The 24,371-nt window shown below is 42.6% G+C and overlaps 1 protein-coding gene across 3 annotated transcripts in view; it reads right to left on the minus strand.

Moving 5' to 3' along the window:
- Positions 1-24,371, minus strand: part of COL19A1 (collagen type XIX alpha 1 chain) — a 594,002-nt gene that overhangs the window by 547,600 nt on the left and 22,031 nt on the right. For all 3 annotated transcript variants that reach the window (XM_019520501.1, XM_019520502.1, XM_019520500.1), the window contains exons 5-6: positions 865-988; positions 213-488 (exon numbers count right to left, since the gene is read on the minus strand). In XM_019520501.1, the coding sequence (XP_019376046.1) occupies positions 213-488; positions 865-988 (400 nt within the window). The remainder of the gene's footprint in view (positions 1-212; positions 489-864; positions 989-24,371) is intronic.

A 24,371-nucleotide genomic window follows, 5' to 3' on the forward strand; every position in this document is an offset into this window, starting at 1 on the left:
AAAAATATCCAGTGAAAATAACAGTGAGTTTTGCATGAGCAGAACATGCAGAACTGAACATCTAGTTTAAAAAAGAATATCTGAAAAATCTAGCAGTGAAGGGGGGGGAACATCCAATAGGAATTCAGCATTTTTGTATTTTTGTAATTTATTACTTTGCTATTACACATGATTTCTACATCGTCCAATTTCGCACACTGGTGCTCACTCACATCTACAGGCTTTTCATCTGCAGCGCGAGCAGCAATAAGAGTCTTTCCTTGTAAGTCAACAGTTTTCTTCTCATCTGTCTGTCTTCTTGCAATTAAGTTACAATCCAGATACAGGGAAATAAACCTTGACTGTACACTGATGCTAAGCTTATGCCACTGTCGATCAAACAGAGGATGGATTTCACGACTCTTAAAAATGTAATGAAGTATATTTCCCTGAGCAGATTTGGTCATATACTCCACAACTTTCTTTGTACCATCAACTAGGACAGAAACCTGCAAAATAAATAAAAATAAAAGTCATTCAAAATCTGAAATAAAAACAAGTATGTATAGAAGAAATAAAATAATTTAGCCTGAATAGAAAATAGGAAGAAAAAATAATTTAGCAATCTGATAGATGGTTTGAATAGAAACTATAAAGCTCAGTCAATACATGAGACCTGTCTTATGCCACTGTTTGAGCGCATTTGGAAATTTTTGATGGACTTACATATTTGTTTTGTGATTGCACCATGCTATTTCAAAGCAGCAAATCCATCTTTTCATTAATTGTATCTGAATCCAGAGTTAAAAAACCCCCACTGTAAACTGTATCTGTCATCCTCCAACCAAAAAGAAACTAAACAAAAAACTAAAAATCTATGCTCACCTCTGGGGTGTTGTGCTGATTTAAAATTTGCCATATATACCACCGCTCTTTTTTTGTGTTTCGTCTTACACGGAATGTGGCTCTTAAATAGTATTCTTCAGGAAGCCCATTTGGAAACATTTGCCTGCAAGGGGAAAAAAAAGAAAATAAATGTTCTTTTTATTCTGATACTCATATGTAACAGGAATGCGGGTGAGGAGGGGGGAAAGAAAAGGAAACAGGAGACTTATGCTAAACACACAGAGTTAGACTCTCACTCACACTCATGTAACCCTTTTTTACTTTCAAGGTCCAAATGTGACAAAATATAAACTTTTTTTGTACTTGAAGTATAGTGCAATCCATGTATAAGAATAAGTGATTAAAGAAGAATATACTGAGAAAGATCAATTTATGTTTTCTGAATCATTTAATACCTTTTATAACTGTTAAAATGACTGATGATAAATAACACCATTGAATTGCAACTGAATAATTTGAATGATAGATTATAATTTTTATCCATGTTATTGCTTGAATTCCCCAGAGAAATACTCCCACTCCCAAACTCACCATTTCCATCATGAAGATGAAATTTCTGTAAAGAGCAGAATAGGCTCTAGACAAATCCTGACTGACAGGGAAAATAGTGGGTAGGCAAGAAGGGACAGCAGAGGAACCAGGCCCCAGGAACTCCATCTCCAGATTGCAGATGTGAGGGTGATGCCAGCCAGGCAGCTGGCTCAGAACACACTGAACTGTTGGATGAGTCACTTCTGTAATTATTATTTTTTTTATATGGGAGATGAATATTTTCTCCTAACATTTCAAAACTATTGATACATTGTATAAAGTTTCTACTGTATGAAAAAACTTTTGGTTGAATAGTCATGAGTCCTAACTAAACATACCAAAATATCTATTAACTCTTTGAAGACAAAATAAAACTTGTAAGGCAGCAAAAGAAAATAAAACAGTAAACATGTTAGATGTCACTATAGTGCAGTATGAGGTCTATACAATTGGTGACTTCACTCAGCAGTAAGTAAAGTGTTAAATGGAGCACTTAGAAGCCAGTCCTAAAAAGACAATACATGAACATCTAGAAACAATGGCTCATAACTCTTCTGATTTGTGTATTCCCAGAACAATGACCACAACACCCCATACAACTATGATTCCAAATGGTTTCCCATGTTTCTTTCTTCTCACATCATGCTAGTTCTAGTGCAAAAGAAATTATGATCATTCCTACATTCTTCCCTGTTTTATGACATGGAAGAAGATGAAGGAGGGCACATTTATATATAATTATAACCACAGTCATAATTACCTTGGAAAGCACAATTCTGTAAATGGAAGAATGAATAAGCAGCAGTTCCATTCAATAAGACTCCTTACATTTAGGAATCTTTCCCTTTTCCTATCCAATGTTCTCTTTCTTACCAACTACTTCTGAAGAATAAGAACTTGATGGTGAGTGAGACTAAGTGCTGTCCTGCAGTCCTTAGTATCACTCACATCTTGATGGATAGCACTTACTATTGATTTACAATAAAGTGGATACATGTTTGTGTGTGGGATTCAATAATTAAAACATACAACCAAAGTAGCTGTAGTTGTAAGATGTAAATCATACAATAAGGAACTGCTTACACCATTTTGTGCACTTGTAAGTAACTACACAAGCTTCAAGAAAATATAAAAACAGGATTGACTATCACAGAAAATATAATCCATGCAAGTGTGTATTCCAAGTAATATTAAAATACGTGGGCTTTGGCAGGCCAAGGGAAAAATATAAAGTACATTTCAAAGTGAAACTTCTGCTATGTCTCACTTTTATTTTTTTTTGTGATATGATAAAAGGATATTTATTTGACTGCCTCCAACAGTTCATTTTACTGAAAGGGTGACATTACTTATATTTTAAAACAAATTAAGATTTCTATTAAAATTAGTTGTAACTTTTCTATTGCAAAAGAAAAAAAAGTAGCTCCATAAGTTTCAAACTCAGACTACCCTTGTAGTTTATCAGCTGATTCATTTAATGTTAAACAGTGAATACACTATGAATTAAACATGCTAGGATGGTGAAAGAATTAAACCTCTCATTTTTTAAACGGAAAAACGCTCTCCTCCAAACACAATCATTTTCAAAGACTGAATAAATAAGTTTCAAGCAGCTGGAACAGATGTAAACAGCCAAAACATACATAACAAAAATGAACTGATATCTTACAACATGCAATCGTGTCGTTCGTTATTCAGGGAACAATTTTTGTCTGATAAAAAATAACAGGGTTATCCACTTGGAAGTGCAGATTATGCACCAAAAGCCATTCCCCTCATCAGAATGCACAGAACCCTATTTCCATAAAACAGAGAAAGTGTTCCTTCTCACCTTCTATAGGACCATTCAATATAAATGGTTTAATTTTAGATCACTACACGTTAGTAAAATTACATGCTGATTTACAGTTTTTATAAGCCCAAAGAAGTTAACATGACCCCCTAATGTAATAGAAACAAGGAACAACTTTCAACATTAATGAATATTCATTATAGCTTATTTATCTGAAAAGCGGCATAAAAACCTTCACCTTTTACTGCTGGAGGAAAAGAATATAAGAAGTGTTGCTCTCAGCATAATATTATGTCCCCTAGGACAAGAACAGGAATCCTCCAAATAATTTAAATATGTCTGTAGCAATTCACATGTCAAAAGATCAATGTAATCCTTCTGGGTGTGTCTTAAAGTTGGAAACTTAAGTAAACAATGCATGTTCTGGAAGAAGTCTTGAGGATACCGACAGGAGAGTGATTATGTGACAAAGGGGATATTAGTTTTAAGAACAGCAATGGAAGCAGGAGCAAAGTACAATGTGAAACAATATAGTGCGATCCACTTACATGAATACTGATGCTAGCTGGTGAATACTGTTCTTTCCCTTTCTTCTGGCCTTCACTATGTTCCCACATGTTTTCAGTTACAATATATTTCGATGGAGGTTGTTTTATTTAAAATCAAACATCTTAAATATTTTAACATGGATTCCATAAATTCCTTCTTTTTGGAGGGGCTTGGCTAAGTTCTGATATTAAAGTTCATTTGCTGGTTCTGAGATTCAAAGGTCTTGTTCATGTTATTGTTGACTCTGTTTTGTTGTTGGCAGGGCATGAGGGGAATGACTGTTTTGCTGCTGCTGCTATAGTTTTCTTGGATTGTTTTTAACAATCTGGCCAGATGCCTAGAGCACTTGGATCTATTTGTTTATTTATTCATAAAAAAACATTGAAAGGTGATTATGCTGGAATACTCTTGGTCAAGACTGGCACACACCCAAAAGAAAGGTACAGTCTTCAAAAGGTTGGAAATCCCAACTGGATATGATAATTATTTGGACACTTCCATCAAAAATAAATAATAGGGTGCTTCTTTATTAATGCCATTTCTTTCATACACTTGCAAAACGGAAAAATTCACAAGAAGCACCTTAGATGAACAGTACATTACTTGGAAGAGGCTCTCCTCTCCCTGTTTCCGGGGCCATGGGCAAGGTAACACCTGCAGCATTTCAGGAAGACATCTCTAACCCAAAGAGCATCTCTCTGGATTTGAATCTTGACAGTCTTTCCAGCCTTATGTGAGCATCTCTTTAGGAAGATATGAGCAGGTTTTAATTACTGGAAGAAGAAGGTCAGACCAGCTTGTATTTTTGTGGTAAGACAAAGCTTTTGCCAGTTGGAAAGGGATGAAGGGAAGTTAGAGAAACTGTGGAGAACATAGGGGGAGGGGCCTTTCTGAAAAACAGAGGGTGGAAAAATTCCTGGGAAAATGTATGTTAATATTAAAAAACTTAAATTAGCCTCTTGTTACTTCCATTATTTTAGAAATTGTGGATACTTGTGTGGTACTGTCTAATAATATTTAATTGTCTTTTGAAATTATGAACATTCATCTCAGAAAACTTTTGACAATCTGAGTATACAGAATATAATAAAGTGCCCATTTTTCCTGTTTACCAAACAGTTTTAAAAACAGCATAAGAGCTAAATTATAAGCTGTTTATTCTAACTTCTTTTGCCACTGAACTGACATAAAACTGACAATGGAGGAAAACATTTTAGAAGAAGTGAGGAACACATACAAAATCAAATTAATCCTTAACAGAACTCCATTGATTACAATAGAATTAGATAAGGAATTAACTGAACCAATAATTTATAGTGGGTGGGCAAAATACACCCTGGGGCCTTCTTGCTGCCCATGCCTGGGCTGCCCAGAGGCTCCTCTGTACTTCCACTGCTGTCCCACTGGGTGGCCCAGAGGCAGCAGCGATAGTGGCAGAGAGGAGTAGCAGGGCAGCCCAGACATGGGCTATGGGCAGCTGCAGCAAGAAGGGCCCAGCAGTGGTGAGAGTGGGGGAAGGTGCTTTCCCCTGGGACCAACAGCAGCTTCTGCTCAGCTGCTGCCATTGCTCAGCTTGGGCAGACAAGTCCATACCAGGCACAGGGTAGGCCAGATCAGGGCTGTGCACACAGGTTCCCCTTCATCCCTTTCCAGCTTCCTTTCATCCCCATCTGGCTGGTCCAGAGCTGATCCTCTCTGCTGGGCTGAGTCCAGAGCGGGCGCAAGACGGGGTCATGTGCATGGGTTGCCACCAGTATCATGGGGCTGAGGCCAGCAGTGATGACAGCCAGAAAAAGCCACCACTGCAGCCTGTGCGGTACAGAATGGCAGGGCAGGCCAGGGACTGGGGCTATGCACTCTTGCAAGTGGTGTGGGGGCTCTAGGCTGCTGCTGGTGTAGCATGAACTGAACTAATGTAGCTGATGTTAGCATAGAGTGTAATAGTAGCGAAATGTAACCATGTTAGTCTTGTCCTGTAAACCAGTGCTTCTCAAAGTCATGGTCCGCAGACCAGTGCTGGTCCGCAAGCCACCGGTCACCGGTCCACAGCGAGGTGCCAGGAAAGAAAGAAATATATTCACTGGTCCACAGCAAGTTGCCAGGAAAGAAAGAAATATATTTTCAGAAGCATAACATTGATATGTCGTAGCGCCACAGTTCATATGTTCCAACACTCCAGGTGACGTCACGTCGTGTGAGGTGAGGAAAAAGAAAGAAACAGCCAGTCGCGCATTTGTGTAGCGCTATTACACGCAGTTGCTGCCACTGGCTGAACCGGGCACTGGTCCCTGGCCCACTGGAAAAAAAATTGCTGGTCCACTACATCAGATAGTTTGCAAAGCACTGTGTAAGCAATTTGAAAACTCCATTTTGTATCCTCCTGCTGAAACGTAAGTGAATGAACTCTGCATAGCCTTTATGTATGAGTGTGTGTAAAAGGGTGAATCATGAGAGAATGGCATATAGACAAGAGAAGAAGATTTAACTATTTATGTAAGCAACAAGCTGCCAAATGTAAGTTACCAGTCAGTAAACTAATTAATGAACAGCTGAAGAATCCCTTTTAGGCCTAGGGCATGAAGAAGATAACGAGGAAAAGGAATGCACCTATCCTTCCAGACGGGCAGCAAGAACACTCCAAGGCTGAGATAAGCTGAAGACAAAAGAAGAACAACAGCAGCAAAAAGAGAAGCTGGGTATGGAAAAACCCCAAAGCACTGAAACAAAGGATGCCAAGCCCTATAAAAGAACACTTTGAAAACGCCAAGTTGGGCGAGTCTCTTTTTCTACTGCTGTTTCATCAGAGCACAGATGCATCTGTTCACCCCGTTCCAGCTGTTATCTTCAAATCTGCTATCTTCAAATCATCATCAACTACTCAATAGGCCCGGGTTGGCTACCCTGGGCTAATATTGAGCAACTACTGCTGGTAACTATATCTAGTGTATGTGTGGATGGAATGGTCGTTTTGTGTATGTGTATGCCTGTGTGTAATGATGTGTATGATGATTTATGTGTATTTGTATGAATGGTGTGTCCGAACCTCTATGTCTAACTCATGTAATCAGTAAACATGGTACTGTGCCTTATCCCCCTTTATAAAGTCTCGCTCGTGCTTTGAGCAATTTGAGTAACACTGGTAGGGGTGGGAGTGCTGACTAGCCCACAGCAGCTCCCCAGAAATACCTACAAGGCCCATCGTCCCAAATAATTGCCCACCCCTGATTTAAAAAGCACCCTATTTACCTGAATCCAAGATGACTTCAAATTTAAGACGACTGGCCAATAATTGGATTCTATACATAGAAAATTATAAATGTGCCTGCTCCCCTACCATCTGCCTACCTAGTTCCTGTCCCACTGCCAAGTGCCCTCCTGTCACCTGCCCCTCCCATGCCTGAGCCTGTCCCCTGGGCCTTGACCACATGCCTATGCCTCCCCCTACCCCTATTCCCCCGGTAGCCTGCCCCTCTGCTCCTTTCCCCCATGCCTGTTCCTGCTCCTCCAACTCCCTGCCACTCCATCCACAGTTTGCTCCAGTAGCCTGTCTCCTGTCCCTTACCACACCATGCCTCTGCCTGCCCCCACACCTTACCCACCCATGTCTGACCTCTGCCCCACTCCCATGCCTGCACCTCTCTCTACCACTTACCTCTGCTGCAGCTCTGCTCAAACACTGGGGCAGTCAGCAGCAGCATAGCCCTAACCAGCCCCAGCTCAGCTCAGTCAGGGAGAAGTGGCAGCATCTCCCAGCTGGGCCAGGTTGGGCCTAGAGAGACAAAGAAGGGAGAAGGCTGGGTGGCTGTACAGTTTCCCCCATGTTCCTCAGCTACAAGTGCCCTCCTCCACCAAATTAGTTATCCTGACTCCAAGTAGGTGGTGGCTCAGCTCTGGCTTCAGCCCCAAGCCCAGTGCCAAAGCCAGATCTAAGCTGCCGCCTGCTCTGGGTCAGTTCTCAAATCAGGACAATGGAGCAGGACTGTGAAAAACACAAACTGGTTTGAGCTGGTCAAAACAGGCTACAAGGACGTAAGATTCTGCAAACTTCTGCCATCTGATAACAGGATGGTAACATCTGCATTCCCACACTGCTTACATAAGGACCTTTTGAAAGGCTTATGTATCTGCTATAAGACGTGTGGTTATTGGAGAAAGATAGAACCTGCCCAGAAATTGAACATGAGTTGCCCTTTGGGTAATTTTGCCATTATTGTGAAAAAGTTGATAAAAACCTGCAGTAAGGACTTCATGGTGGTGCCCTTTTACATCAAGACAAGAACCAGAACCAGACTGCACCTTGGAAAGACATGCCAGTGTCACAGGGCACTTCAGTGCCCTGCGCCTATAAAGAGGTACAGGTGCCGGTTGCCGGGGCAACCGCAGTGGGTCAGCTGACTGGAAGGGGGCAGGGCCTGACCTATATAAATGTAATCCAGGCTGAGGCCAGAGGGGCAGTTCTCCACTTGCAGCCAAGGAAGAAGGAGCTCTGCTGGAGCAAGCAGACTGGGGAAGCCTGGTGGCCTGAGCAGCTTCTGTTCAAGGATACCAGGTGGAGGAAGCCCCAGAAGGGATCTGAATGATGGTTAGCCAGTTGGCTTAGAGTTTATGTTGTAGCCCAGGAGCTTGAGTTTTCTGTTTATAGTTTTATAAGACCGGAGGACCGGGTGAGGCTAATAGGGGTTGGAGGAGGCCTTAGAGGAGCTCCACAGTAGTGTGGGGACGCCGGTGCCAGAGAGGGAACAACACTCAGGGGTGTACTGACCCCAGCCCTGAGAAGGGGCACAGAGGATTGGGGGGCCAGGTAAGGCTGAGGCTGCCTGAGCCCCACAGGAACTTTCAGACTGGAGGAGGGGATTTGGGGGCCAGGCACGGCTATGGCCACCTGAGCCCCAATTTGTGAGGAGCCCCAGGGGCACTCGCCTTAAGACCCAAGGAGGGGATTAGGGGCCAGGCATGGTTACAGCCACCTGAGCCCCAATTGTGAGAAGGCCCTGGAGCGGGCATGGTCGCGAGAGAAGACCCCGGAGCGGGCACGGTGAGAGCACATGCAACTGCGAGAAGAGAGAGGCCAGGGAGCGCCCGTGAGGGCGTGGGGCAACCGTGAGAGAAGCCAGGGAGTACCCATGGGGTGCAGGCCCTAAGGTGAGCCAGCAAGCGTCCATGAGGGCGCAGGCCACTGTGAAAGAGGCCAGAGAGCCTGTGAGGGCCTGGGCCAGTGTGAGACAAACCCAGGGAGCCCATGAGGGCACGGGCAACTGCAAGACAAGTCAGGGGGCGCCCGTAAGGGCACGGCAAGGGATCGACCATACAACGTCTGGTACATCTGTGAGGCTTGGGGCGTGGTACAGGAGTGGTAGGAGCCATGTATAGCCCATAAGGCTGGGGTGCACCAAGTCAGTCAATACAGAACAGGGGCCAGGATAGACAAGAGCACCGTGTCCAAGGGGACAAAAAAAGGCAGCCTCCCTCATAAAATACCTAACATCAAAGACATGGTGGGTGAGAACGAGGGTGCTTTATCTCGGACTTGGCACGGTAGGGGGCGTCTGGAGAGATCCCGCCCCATGACAGCCGGTAACCCCTCTTCTAACATCAAGCAACTAAACCCCTGTTTGACTGGCCATTGATTAAGGACAGCTTGATCCAGTGATGTATGAACGAATGAGTATGTGTGTGTGTATATTAGATGGGGGTAGGGTTTTTATTAGAAATATATAGACTCAATAAATTTACACTTGTTTAAATGAAATTCAAGACTGCCTTTTGTTGTGCACCGTATCAAATTTAGTAAGGCAATCTTTTATTTACCTTTTCCTTTTTTTCTTTAAAAGCTACTAACAATAAAGTAACTTCTATTTTTAATTGGTGGTTTTGTTTTTTTTTAGTTTCAATTTAAACTCTTAATTGTTCCATAGTGAATGAGTGAGTTAGAGTATATTATGAACTTCCGTATTTACAAGTATCAATGGAGCCTCTGACTTGCTGAATATCTTCCAGGAAGAGAAAAATGATCCAGCTTACATTTCCTGAGAGTGAAGTGAGAGATGTTTGGAGTTTATGGCAAGACACTACTTTTCCAGCTGACATATACCATCACCTGTCATGTTGCAAATAATTTGGTGACCAGAAGTCAGAGAGACAGCTTGAACTGTTTTCCTCTGGTGGGTGATGATGTATTTAGTATCATGCTGACTGGGCTACTGAAATCTTACCCTTTTTTGTTTCCTAAGGGGATTCAAATTGTTAATAAGAAAATAAAGCTCATATGACCAAACCTAATAATCTCACTTAGTATTACTGTCAAAATTTGCCCAATAGCCATAACATTTACTAAGTGGGGAGACAAAAAAATAAAGATATTCTGAAGCTGAGAGTTTTCCCAGCCTGTGCTTCAAGGAGGTATTTTGAAACCTTTTTCAAATAAAAATTAAGATCAGCTGTCTGTTACCCAAAATAATAAGAAATTATTTTCCCTCATCCATCTTCCTCATATCACATTATGATACAGTATGTGGTTTCACATTGCATTAGTCCTCAAGTTGCATCATATAATATGTCATATGAAAACAACTTAAGGGAAAGTATTTATGACTCAGAGATGGCACAAACCAGTTCAGGAAAAATAAGAACCAAGTAAATCCTTTGCCCCAAATTCTGTCTGAACTCAATACTAAATATGTTGAAAAGGTTAGAAACATTTGTAGTGTACTAATTTTTAGGATTTTTTTGGACATTTTTGCACCTCAGCATTTTTTCATTTCTGAGAAGTCTTACAAATTTAAGTAATTTCTCATAATAAATTCCTATTTAATCTCCAAAAAATGTATGGCCTCATTCCTATTGATTTCTATAGAACTTTTCCACAAGGGTTGACTTGGATCAGAGGTAGAAATGCAAAAACAGTATTAGGAAAGTATCTTTCACAGAAATTTTATTCAAGGTATTTTTTAGACTATAAATTATTTGGGGCAGTGACGCTGGGCGAAATCCTTGACCTACTGAAGCCAATGAATATTTGCCATCAATTCCAAAGAGGTCAGGATTTCCCACCATACTTTTCTTTATGTTAAGAAAGCTCCTTAAAATAAATTAACAATAAGAATTATAGCTTTGGAAAAAAAAAGAAAAACTGAAAATTGCATATATGAAATACTCTTCTTAAGGATTATTTTAGCCCAATTTTGTAAGGCCATGACATTTAGATAAAGTTCATAAACCTCTAGAACCCCAGCCTATAAGTCTAAAAAGGAATTATCTAGCTTACAAAGTGCTCCTGCCTTGGCTCCAGAACACCATCAGATAAAGTCTAATGCACGCTATGATGGCAATGTAACAGACAGGCAGGCATGGGAGTAAGATAAGAAAGACACAAAACTTCCACTGTTCTCTATGGGAAGAGTATATTTGTCATTATATCAATCTGTCAGTGATTCATCAGCCAAGAGTTGAGAATAGTTTAGCAGATCACCTGAGCAGGAAAAGACTCCACCTTCTAAGAATGAGAGTAAAAAACTCAATTTAAATCCATGGTTTTGGGCACTGACGGGTTCCCTTGGTGATACTATTTGCCACACATGGCAAAAACAACCATCTGACGTTTTAGTCACTTCACAGAAAAGAATGAGTCTAAGATCTGGATTCAATGTCTTCTTCTCGTTAATCCTCAGACAACTGACTCTTAGAGAGACAACTTCCAAGAAAATACATTAATACAAGGCTTGGTTGAGATTGAAACCTCCTACTGAGCCCATCAAATCTGGTGGTATACTTCTGGAATATGAAAGATGGCTGATGATACCAGATATCAAGACAATAAACTAAAAAGAGCAGCTCTAGCTTATGTGAAGGGAGCTAAGGAGAAACTATGATTGTATTAAAAAGTATCATGACTAATTTATGAACATATAGACAATATTCCCATATAGACTATATTTACAAATGTATGTGCATTATTTACAATACAAGACAAATTAAATAAATGGTATTCTACAGCTTATAAAATTGGTACAAACAGTCCTGTGAATTCATTCTCAGTAAAATAAGTTTATAAAATATGTTTCTATCAATTCACTTGAATTGTATGTGGAGACATTAGATAAATTTTCAAAGTGTAAAATCCTTTAACTTTTTCATCAGTCTCAAAACTAAAATGTGAATTGGAGAATTAAATGCAAATTTCATAAGGAAAAAAATAAATAATCTGGACCAAGATGACATAGACACAGAACTTGCATATAGAAATGAACTTTTTCCAGAAAGTTAGAGAATGGACAGGGTTAAAAAAAATCAGGCTTAAAATAGAAACTTCTTATATCTTTACCCATTAAGTTGTAACTATGTGTAGGAGGATGGCTTGCCCTTTAAGAGCTAGGAGGATGTAAGCTAGCCTGCCATGTACAATCATCTGATCTACTGGAAGTGGTCAGGTGTTCCTCATAAAAGGCAAGGAGAGACACTCAAATGTTGTAAAAGGAAGTCAGACTCTTGTTTAGGAGGCTGAAGAGAAGGGGTCCTTAGGAGTGGTAGCCTAGGGTTGTTTGGGGAACATTTGATTTGACATTTTGTTTAAATTTTATGTTGAGAGATAAAATTGTTCCTCAGAAAAGAATTAAGTGGGATGGTGAGTTCTAAGGCAGGGAAACAAGCCAATTACGTTAAACCCAATAAGTCTGGCTCATCATATTGTGAATCTACAAACTGTTTACACAATAATGCATTTTGGTAAAACTGTGCTTATTAATACAGTTCTCTATTGTGCTAAATCATATATGCAACTTCTGTGTGACAATGACATAGGCATATATTATTTTCTAGTATTAATTTAGAGCTAGGACAATTTTTTCTTGGTAATTTAACTTTTATCATGAAGAATATCACATTGCCTATTGCAAAACACTAAATAATGAAAAAAGTGCGGTAAACTTATGACATTATACTGTCTTTATTGTATTACAAGTAACATTTGGTATAATTATCCCATACATACAGATACAGAATATGCATGCATAGAAGATGACTTAAAGTTAAATAAACTAGTAATTTGGTTAATTCATGCCCAAGGTACACAGCCTGACATGATTAACTTTCATCAAGTAATTTCATGCATCACTGATGGTACTTAGTACTTTTTAAAAATATATTTATTTTTAAAAATAAAATCTGTTCTATATAGTAGAAACAAAATGTTTCTGAAACAAACCAGAACTTTTTCTTGTGGATAGTAACTAAATCAAACAAGCTTTTTAAACAAGGCAATATTCAATCAAACTGATGTCAAGATTTAGCATGATGTAAATAAAATCATTTTAGTTATATACAGTTCACAAAATGCCAACAGATCCTTAAGCAGAACAGTGTGGCTGGGCACTGCTGTAACACTTAAATCTTTCAAGAATTCCAAACAGCTAATGAGTCATGATCTTCCTTTCCTGAAATCTTATCAGCTATCTTAAATCACAACATGTTTTTTGAATGCTCCTAACCCTTTCACAACAACCCAATTTTAATTTATATCATTTCCTGTCTCCACATACACTTAAAAATACAATTATTGACAATTTCCCAAGTTCCAAGAACCTTCTAAACCAAAAAATGTGATAAAATAGTTGCTTGCAGTTCCCTGATACTTCTCCCTCCTCTCAGAAATGTGGACATCTAATATTCCTTGCAATTGATAGAATCCTTTAAGATTTATGGCAAGTTTCTATTTCACCTAGTTGACAATCAAAGTTGTGTAGGAGCGGTTCTATTACATCCTCTGGAGTCATAAATGCCTCCTTTATTGGAATAGGGAGATGTATGTACTTCTCCAGAGGGCAAGCCTAGTCCATTGTACATGCCCAGAAGGAGTAATAGAATTCTTCCCACACTTCAGCAGAGATTTGTACCTTATACTAAATCAGAGCTGTATACCATAAGCTTTCATAAGGAAAAGGGGCTTACTTCAGCAGATGCTGTGAATTAACTGCCTTCTGCCTGGCCTCCTACACTTCAGTCTGTTAACTCAAGGTGCCTACAGACACTCGGGCTCCTGCTCTAACTCATGGAACTTAACATAAAGTGCCATGAGTCTGAGTACCCTCCAACCCTCCTCCAAACCAACAGACGTTTGCCTGTTGGGTCAGAGGAGATCGAGTGTGCCTGCACCACCCTCCTGGCCAGCAGGCAGATGTGCTCTAGCATCTTCCAAGGAAGCTGCTGAACTGCCTCTCTCTCCAGTCCTGCCTCTCCCTCCCAGCTCCAAGGCAGTCAGCAGGGAAGGTGGGGGAAGAGGAAGTGAGCAGCATGGAGCTGCTGGCTGGGCTTTGCCCAGCCCAGGTTGGGGGTAGGCAGTAGAATGGAGTTCTCCTACTTCTTAGGCCCCCACAACTACCCTGTACTGAAGGGAGCGGAGCTAAGCCAATGAGGTGAGGGGCCTCCATTCCACTGCCCCCTTTCCAGCTCAGGCTAGGCAAGCTGGCAGCTCCATGCTACTCACTTCCCCCTCCCTCCTTGAGGGAACACAAGTTCCCTAAGGTGCTCTAAAGCAAAGCGCCTTCAATCACATACCTGATTTGACAAGCCTTAATTTTTCACACCATCAGCCATTTTTAAAGCACTCTACAGCCGTGCACATGTGTTAGGTCAGAGACTAAGCATTATAAACTTGCTAAAGCATAAATCCATATTTTTCATTTTTTTCCCCAGCCTGCTGGCGAATACCCGTTATGAGCTACAGGACATTTCTGCATCATCTGGAATATTATACACTTTTCACCCTACATCCAAGATGCACAGATCATCTCATCCCACTCAGCAGAACTGGTAAGTCCAACACATGGAGCCAAGGTCTAACACTAGTTATACCATACAACTTTACTGATCTATGGGGTTGCACATGCATTTAACTTGGTCCATCCCCACAATATGCGTCAAGAATATAGCTCCTAAAGAAGACATGGTTCTAAACCATCATGGCTTCTATTCCATCAGGTATGCCTGCACCCTCTAATTCTCTTCAATGGAGATTCCCCCAAGCAAAATTAGGGGATTCGTAGCTGCAAGAAAGAATCAGTACCCAAGCCTTATACAAAGGATATAGTGATAGCAGTCCAAGAGAAATGTTTATGACAGATTTGGAACCTTGACAATGGCAGAACAGCCTTGTTCAGCAGCTGAAATAACTCATAAAGAAAAAGATTTAAAATCCTGTTATCCCATTCAGTGATGGAACTAAAAGGCAGTGTTGAAAACAATACTGGTGAAAATGAGTTCTCATGACATCTGAGATATTCTAAACCAGCAAAATATATATGGCAAAACTGAACTGTTTAATACAGTACAGTCAAAGCTATTCATATACAGTTGGCAATTTGTTAAATTCAATACTACCAATGTTATTTTCTCCTAAATAATGTTGACTGGAAGAAGTTTTTTCCTCTCCTTTTTTCCTTTTTTTAAAACAAAAGCAGCAGACATTTGGATCATTTTTACTCCCTTTGTCTGTAATGCTCAGATGCATAAAATAAGAAAAACAAAATTATCTTTCCTACTCTTTCACGCAGTGCTTCTGTGCTTAGGTCTTGTCCTACAATGTGAGGTACATCAGGAGACCTCTATACCAGTTAGCTCCACTTAAGACAAGTGATGTCCTGCATGCTTCCTGTTGTAGGAGAGTGGCCTTAGACTGAAAATTCCTTAAGGAAGGAATTGTGTCTTGCTTCATGTTCTGGGAAGTACGGCATGTTAAGCACATGGATGCTGAAATAAAAATTAATAATAATACAGTCACCAATAATGTGTTCCAGATATCAATTCACCTGTCACCGATTCATCTGGCTGCAGGTTTAAGTTCCCAGATTCATACATGGGGAAAGCTACGGTGCAATATACAATTTAAATGTCTCCAACAACAGAGGTATTAGAGTATAGATCATTTAACTAAGTGACATTTTAATATCTTTCTTCCACATCCCCACTGCTTCATAATGATATTGTACCTGTGTTTTTGATTCAGGTACTATAATATATATGAGCTAATTGCACTCAAGAATGACGGGGGGAGCAGGCATGCCTCCGCATCTGGGCCTGCTCCCCACTTCCCTCCTGCTGCTTGGGGTCTGGGCCCATGCCCACCTCCCTGCCACGCTGAAGTTGGGGGGGGAAGGGGAAGAGTGAGCCTGGGCAGCAGAGGACCGGGCCTGAGGGTAGGAAGAAGCTGGGCCACTGTGGCAGCAGGGGAGCAGCAGGCCCAGCCTGTGGTGGCAGGGGGATGGGTGGAGCGGGCTCAGGGCCAACACTGGGGAGAGGGATGTGCAGAAGCAGGCTCACTCCTCTTCTTCCCCAGCTGCTGCTGCATTGGGCTGTGTCAGCCTGGGTCCGCTGCAGTGGCACAGCTTATTCCCATGCTCAGGCTCACTTCTCCTCCCCACCTCCACATCGGGCCCAGGCCTGCTCCTCCCCTCCCCCCACCACCACCGCTGTCTTGGCATGCCAACTCCTCCCTCCACCTGTGTCAGGCCTCTCCTCCCCCCACCACTGCCATGTTGGGCCTGCTGGTGATGACAGCAGAAGGGTGGAGCGATGGGCTGAGGCCAGCACCAGTGGCCTCAGCCCCCCACGGTGTCCCAACCCTGCTCCCCACCGCACCACCGCCTGCAAGGAGGTGGGGAGCAAGGCCAGGTCCAGTAGTCTTACTCCTACATCTCTGCTCCATCATCACCACCTGCAGGGAGCAGGGCGAGGGCGGGGGGGCAAGCCCAGCGCTGCTGGCCTCTCCCCCCGCCATTCCATCTGCTTTCTTGCTGTCACCTCCAGGGAGCAGGGCAGGGGCACAAGGCCAGCCCCCCCATCCCATGTCTCGCCATCATGGCGACATGTTGCCACTTGTCAGAACACTTTTTCGCACTCTGATTGGCTGTTTCTAGAATACTGACATGCAGACAGACTTAGGCTTTTATAATATTAGAATCGTATATGCATATGTGCTCCCCATTGTAGGCCACGGCCCAAGGAGGCAAGAATGCATTAATGAGGTGAACTGGCATCTCCGACAGTGGTGCTACTGAGAAGGCTTCAGCTTCTATGACCACAGTGCCCACTTCAGGGACAGAGGACTCCTGGCTAGAGACGGCATCCACCTCATGCAGAAAGGTAAGTCCCTTTTCTCAGCCAGGATGGCTGGTCTCTTAGATAGGGCTTAAACTAAGATCGCAGGGGGATGGGAAAAACACTAACTGGAGCTTACCCAGGGTCCAATATATAGGAAAGCTCCACTGACAATGACAATGAAACCAAGAAAGTCACTCTTATGGGAGCTGAGAAAACAGGTCCCCTTCAACATGACAGGTGGCCAGTGACCTCAGTAGAAGGACTTAGGTGCCTGTACACCAATGCCAGAAGCACTGGCACTGCCACTGGGCACTACGATCTAGTAGGGATCACAGAAACCAGGTAGGACTCCCCTCACTCGCAGCCCATGCGGGGCTGTCTGGAGCAGACACAGGCAGCCCCAAGCTGGCTGTGAGCAGCTGCAGTGCAGGGTGCCGGGCATGGGGCAGGGAGAGGCTGGTTTCTCCCCCACACACACTCAGCACCACCTTGTAACCCACCCCATTGCCAGGCTGGCAGTTGGGTGGGTTACAAGCTGGTGCTGAGCATGGGGAAAAGTGCCCCCTCACCTGCCCCATGGCCAGCGCCCCGCGCTGCAGGCACTTGCAGCCTGCCTGAGGCTGCCTGTGCCTGCTTCGGACAGCCCTGCATGGACTGCAAGCACCTGCACCACGAGGCGCTGACCATGGGGCAGGTGAGGGGCCACTTTTTCCCACACTCAGAACTAGCTTCTCCCCTGCTGGCGAGCAGGGGGTCGGGGCTGTGCACTGCCCCCACCATCTGTACCGTGGGGCTGTGGGGCACTGGGTGTGAGTGGGCAGGGAGCCAGTGGGAGCAGAGGACCCACACCCATGTCCCGGGGCCAGTGCCGGTGGGGCCCAGAGCAGGGTGGCAGGACCGCGGGGTCCCAGCTGGCAGGGGCTCTATGGAGCCAGACCAGCTCCCCCCTCCCTTCCGGTGCAGCCCAGCCCAGCTCCACGGACCCCTGCAAGCCTGCGCCCTGCTTTGGGCCCCACTGGTGCTGGCCCTGGGACATAGGTCCCAAGACATTGGGACGTTGGTCCCAAGATGGTGACCAGGGGGCAGGGCACCTGTCAAGGGGCGGGGCTACCCATGCAGCCCTTGACAACCTGCCAAAACTGGGTAAGTGGCCCTCCACTCAAAATATTTGCCAACCCGTGTGATAAGGATTCAATCTGGACCTTGGACTGGGGGTTGAGTACCCCAGGTTTAGATAATGTATTTGTATAGAATGGTCTGGATTGGGATGATCCTGTCTCAGAGGGTGGGGCAGGACTAAATGACTTCAGAATGTCCCTTCCAGCCTGACTTCTCTATGATTCTAAGTCTGAGTCACAGATTTGTGTAGTCAAGACTGTTAAAGCCATGTCCAAAAACAATACTTGGGCATGCAAAGTGCAAGTTGGTCAAAATTTAGTCATCTGCGTTCAAGAATACAACCCACAAAACCTTACTTATCCTACCTAAGAGTCTGAAAATGTCTACATATTCACCAATACATTTCCCTAGGTATTAAGCACTGCTACTGAGCATGTCCAGAACAGGCATCATCTTGGCAGGATTTGCCATTTGGTATTCACAAAGTAAGTATCCCCAAGTTTAAATCCCATTGTGGGCCAGTGACATACGGAAAGTCTAGAGCAGGCTAACATACACTGTACTAGCGCGTGTATCAGTACAGAGTTCAGCAAAAAGTACAAGCCTAGCAATGGTTATGTTAGTACCATTGCCCTCCTTTGATATAACAGTCTAGTAGCTAGAGTAGGTTTAGTTTCTTCTTCAGCCTAGGAGGAAGAACTCCCCCTGCTCCTCAGTGAAACTGTGTTACCCCATATCAAAGAACACAAGACTCATAAGACCAGAAAGAATGTAAACAAGAGGATGCCTAACTATGGCACAGGGATAGCAGCAATCCTTTGGGAGGGAAGAGACCTCATCTCCCATCTATGTTATCCAGTGATTGTTGAATGCAAAAAAAAAAAAGTTCCAGGAGCAGAGACAAGTTTACCTTCTTCCAAGGAGTACTCTTCTCGCTTGGCCTCAAAATCACTCCCCTGCCTACACTTTCTGGACCTATGAATCTTGCATTTTTTTCCTGTGCACAGCTTCTACAGGACAGTGCCATCATCACAGGCTTGCTTCTAGCCTGGTGGATAAGGTGCTGTCCTAGAAGGTGGCCCTTTTGAGTTTCAACCCTCAGGCTATGAAGGAAACTGAATCCACTTCTCCATCTTCCTGTTCATGTGCTCTGACTAGTGGGATCATATTTGAAAGCAGAAATATAGCTAATGGTATTAGTTTGAAGTCTAGCAGAAGGCAGGGCTGAGTGGCACTTTTGAGACTAGTTTGTTCAGAGAGGTATAGCTTTCACAGGTGACAGCCTACTTCATCAACATTCATAAAATGTGACCTGTTATCAAGTTTCTAGGATTACAAACAAAATAAACAGTTTTACTACATGCAACCAGACACAGAAAAGGAATTAAACAGCAACCCAACTTCCTATCCAGCCCAGGCACAGTCCTAAGGAAAGCAACAGACTTCCACTAACTTCAGGCTTTTGAGTCACCTATGGAAGCGAATTCCAGAGTTAAGGGCCTTCCCTTGAAAACACTTTGCAATTCAAAATACCAGATAGTTCAGTCTAAGAACAGCTAGCTCAAGCAACTCATCCCATTCAAATACATCTGTGGATGGATGTGGAGAGACTATTTTTCATATATATAGTCTCACATACACATACATAATCATTATCTATTAGGTAATAGTGCATTACATTATGCATCATTATTATATAATAATACTATTATTTAATTATAGTGCAATAGTATCATATAATGTTTACAACCTAAAGGTCAATACTTGATTACCTGTGAAAGGGAGATAATCTCTGGGTAAGATGTCGCGTGGAAGTAACATGGTCAACCCTACCATCCAGATCAGTATTCTAGAAACAGTCAGGACCCAAACTGGATCCCCCAAATATAGGGTCCTTGGACAGGGAGCAGAAAATGTCCTCAGTAAGGGTGACAATAATGACCTGTGCTGTAGATGTCACATCTTTTCAACAGATCATCAGAATCATCTCTTTGTTGTCCAGATTTCTATGTCACTTCAGTGCAGTTTGCAACCTAGGTTAGGCAATTATAAAGCAGACAGAAAGTACAGAACAGTGCTCCACTTCCACAGCTTACTGAAGAAACTCAGGCCACAGACAGATGTTCTATTTCACAGATGGCCAACCTGAGGCATACATGTCACAAGTGGCATGAGGAGCCTCTGTCTGTGTGACATGTCAGATTGGGAAGGGAGCATGGCACACAGCAGCAGGTAGAGATGGGAGCAGAAAGCAGAGCAACAGATTGGGTAGAGGAAGAAAGCAGGGGAAGGGAATCAGATTGGCACTTAGGGAGTGTGTGGGACTGACTTTGTGGCACACCTGCCAAAAGGTTGGTTCCCACTTCTCTATTTTAAGCATTCCAAGTGCCTTTCAAACACTACAAACAGTGTGGGCCCAGACATTCCCACCTGATGAAACTCTTAAAAAATGCTTCAGAAATCATAGAATCATAGAATTGAAGGACCAGAAGGGACCTGCCAGATCATCAAGTCCAGTCCCCTGCCATGGACAGGAAGTTATTGGGCTCAGATGAGCTCATCAAGGTGCTTGTCCAGCCTCATCTTGAACACCTCCAAGGATGGTGACTGCACCACCTCTGCTGGGAGTGTGCTCCAGATTCTGATGACCCTTACAAAGGAAAAGTTCTTTCTTATGTGCAGCCTGAATTTGCTCTCTATTAGCTTATGCCCATTGGTCCTCGTCCTCCCCTTGAGGTGCTTTCCTGAAGAGTTGCTCCCCTAGATCTAAATGACCCTCAGAAAAACAAGAACATCTTTGAAGCACTTACTGGAATGTCTGCACCCTCCAGTAGAGTGTGATTGATTCTCCCACAGTGTTCTGCTCCCTGCTCTACCCACCCAGGAGGGATGAGGAAGGGGGAAGGGCAGACAGCTATTGAGTGCTCTCCTGTGCACTTGGCTCTTCTTGGGAATTGCCTAAGACTAGAGACTAAGACTCATGTTGGGATTCCTGCTCTCCAGTCCCCCAGCTGGAAAGCCCTGCCACAACATGGCTTCACAGCCATTCTAAAGTACTCCAGGGTGAGGGATGGCAGAGGGCTAGACCTCTGCATGACACCAAAGTTCTCCAGACTTGAAGGGCTGCAAATAAAAGTGAGATTTGGAGTGCTTCAAATGAATGTCTGGTTATACCCTCATACCAAATCATCTCATTACCTCCATTGCTTCTGAACACCCATTACAGAAGACTGGTGACAAAATCCCCAGCAACAATCCCAAAGAAGGAAGAGGAGTTGACATAAAATATGTTACTGAATATCTTTAGAAGGAATGTAACCAGTTCAATACATTACTATTCACCCAATGAGGGACAGCTGTAAAAATAAAAAAACCCCTTAAAGCAAATGGTTCCCAAAACTGCTGACAGAATTAAGAAGGGTTAAATAGCCCTTGTTGAGCTATATACTACTGCAGCTAGACTACTAATGGGACCTCAGCTAGCTGAATTACATCTCCAGTGTCTCTACAGCACACAGAGATTTCAGTAAATACAGTACAGACGTGCTAGTTGTACACATAGAATCATGGCCATTTATATTTTTATTCTCAGCTTTCCAGTCATGCTTCTAAAAGACACTGGTTATTAAGAAGTTTATCTCAGAAAATACTGGAACTTTAGAAAACTGTGGTGATTATTTTCTGTCTCTAGAGCAGAAGGCTGCTTTAACATTTTGGAATGGGTGGCTGCTTTAATGAAACCACAGCCAGAACTGCAGTGTTCACTTTCCCCTCACTCCCAAACACCACTGCTGCAGAGTATTTTCAAGGGAAGGTCCTTGACTCTGGAATGGGGCTGGAGCCATGACTGACATTAAGCACTGGAAGGGCAGATGCTGTGAGTGGCTGGTAGGGGAGTAGGCACCAGGGGAGCAGTGACAGTGCAGGGGGAGGCAGCAGCTGAGGTTCCAACTCTGACCCTAAGTCTGGGTCAGGGCTGGAGTCAGAGATGCAGCAGCCCTGCCCCCTCACCCAACTGCCCTGTACTCAAATCCAAGACGAGGTGGGGTTTTTTTCATGTTAACTGGGGGGGACAGGGGACTTCATCTTGGATTCAGGTAAATATGGTATTAACAATGGAGTTGCATGAATATAATCAAATTGATATTTTCTTTTTTGAGAGTAAAACAAAGCTGTGCACATTAACTTCCTGTTAGAGGACGAAGGCTTTAAAAAAAATCTTAAACATAAATAAGAGACAAAAATAGGAAATAGTTCAAATTCAATAAAAATAGATTCATTTTCCTGTGCTGATCTTGCACAGCAAATTATTTACAAACATATAAATAGCAGCAATGTTACTCCAGACCCATTGAAAAATCAAAATGGCATCACAGAAGAGAAATGGCACAGCATAGCTTACTATTACCCATACTGTAACTGAATGAATGAAATGTAAGTGGAGATGTGTCAAGCTACTTGACACTTGCTAGTCAGCTTAATAAGATACCCCCTAGTTTCCTGTAGTATGGGTACCAGTGTTCTGCTACTCACAGCATGCCAGGTCTATTTACATAGCCTATGAGGCAGGATGAATATATAAGTCATATTACATCTGGTAACAGTTGGGTGTTTAGAACTACATAATCTGACACAATGTGAAAGAAGGAGATTTAAATGAAAAGAATGTATTAAAGATGCTGTACCTGGGCAGCTGAGATAAAGTGAATTAGTTATGGTGACAGGTTTTGAGGTCCTGACCATCTTTCATTATAATCCCACCATGTCAAATTTACAGTGACTTTACCCTCCTTACTGCCAGCCTCTTATTAATTCATTATCTTTTCTAAAAAGCAAATCAAATATTTAGAAAAATATGTGAAAATAGGGAGATAAGACTTCAAACAGAATTTTTCCCAGAATAAATAAGAAAAGCTATACATTTAACAAACTGCAGAAAATGATATGTACTGTACTTAAGTGTGGTTCATACATATCTTCAAAATGGAGGTAATCAACAACAGAAAAATTGTTCTCTTTAAGAAATACTAATTAACATTAAATCATGTTTCAAACTCCCAGAACACAACCTGGAGCAGCCCACCTAATATATTCACATGCTCATAAAGTTAGTTTAAACTCCTATAAAGTTCAATTTTTTTTTTTGAAAAAAAAGTTTTTCTCCAATATGAAGATAGTTTTTATTTATGTGCCAACCTACTGCTTCCTTCCTGACTGCCAGACAGATGAGCTGAAACAATCTAGGAGAAGCCTGATCTGTTGCTATTATTATTAATAAGGTGTTACCTCTTCAACCCAATCAAATTTACACATAAATGTTGCTAAATATGCCATATTTAATTGTATCCATAGACATATCAAGCTAATAAACACGCCATTGTAAATGAAAGCAATGTGCCGGGAGATGGGACACATCATTTTTTACCTCTGTGGCAAGTTACAAGGTATTCTTGATGTTTCCAATATTGTTCCTTGTAGTTGATCTTGAGGGTTTGAAGTACAATTTTGAGAATTCTTTCAGTTAACTATTGCCCAAATCTGATGGCATGGGAAGCCTCTACCAGTCTGATATTCCTGTCTAACTTGTTAAAAAATGTGTAACCTACAGCCTTGCAGAGCCATCCTCATGTATGTAGCCATCCAAGCCCAAATAAAGAATGAAAGTGGAAGAGAAAAGTGAGCAACTTTGGGGTTTACCTCTTTTTGTCTCTAAGAAAGAAAGGAAAAGCCCCCTGACCAGCAGGCTGAAAAGAAGCAGGGAAGAAAAATAACTCACTTGGATTTTCAACTTCCCCAAAAGGAAAAAGAGAAGAAAAAATGTTATTTCTTTCCACAATTTACGTTCCAGTTGTTATGAGCTGCTGTTTACAACTATCATCCTCGTTCTGCTATTTTGCACTGCTCCTTCTACTGCTTATTTCCTTACCTAGGTCAGGTACAGACATTACATATTTTCTAGTTTAGGTGGTTGGAAACCATCTATACCTGTAACAGGACAGAAGTTCAGAACACGAAGACTGCTTTAAAATGGCAGATCCTGGTCTAAGATATACCTGGATCAATGTGGTATTAGACTTAATTGATCTAAGTTAGACCAGTGAGTCAAACTTCAGTACCAGGTCCACTCCCAAATCAAGGTAGGTCAAAGTCCTACAGCATCCCAGTTGCCTTTGTGGGCTCCTGGTAGCCTTCCTTCACATGGAACTATGCAGGCTGGAGGTGCCTGGCATAACGACTGCTGATGAGGGAGGTGGGGGAAGGGGGACTGACTAATAGCCTAATTGATTGAGCTGAGTTAAAATTAGTTGTTGTTTTTTTAATTTTCTACTCCCTTGATGGCCATTGGGAGAGGGATCGCAGAGAGGGTGTGTGTGTGTGTGTGTGTGTGTGTGTGTGTGTGTGTGTG

The sequence above is a fragment of the Gavialis gangeticus genome, unplaced genomic scaffold, assembly GCF_001723915.1.
Source record: "Gavialis gangeticus isolate Ggan-Ray unplaced genomic scaffold, GavGan_comp1, whole genome shotgun sequence".
In the NCBI taxonomy this organism is placed as follows: domain Eukaryota; kingdom Metazoa; phylum Chordata; order Crocodylia; family Gavialidae; genus Gavialis; species Gavialis gangeticus.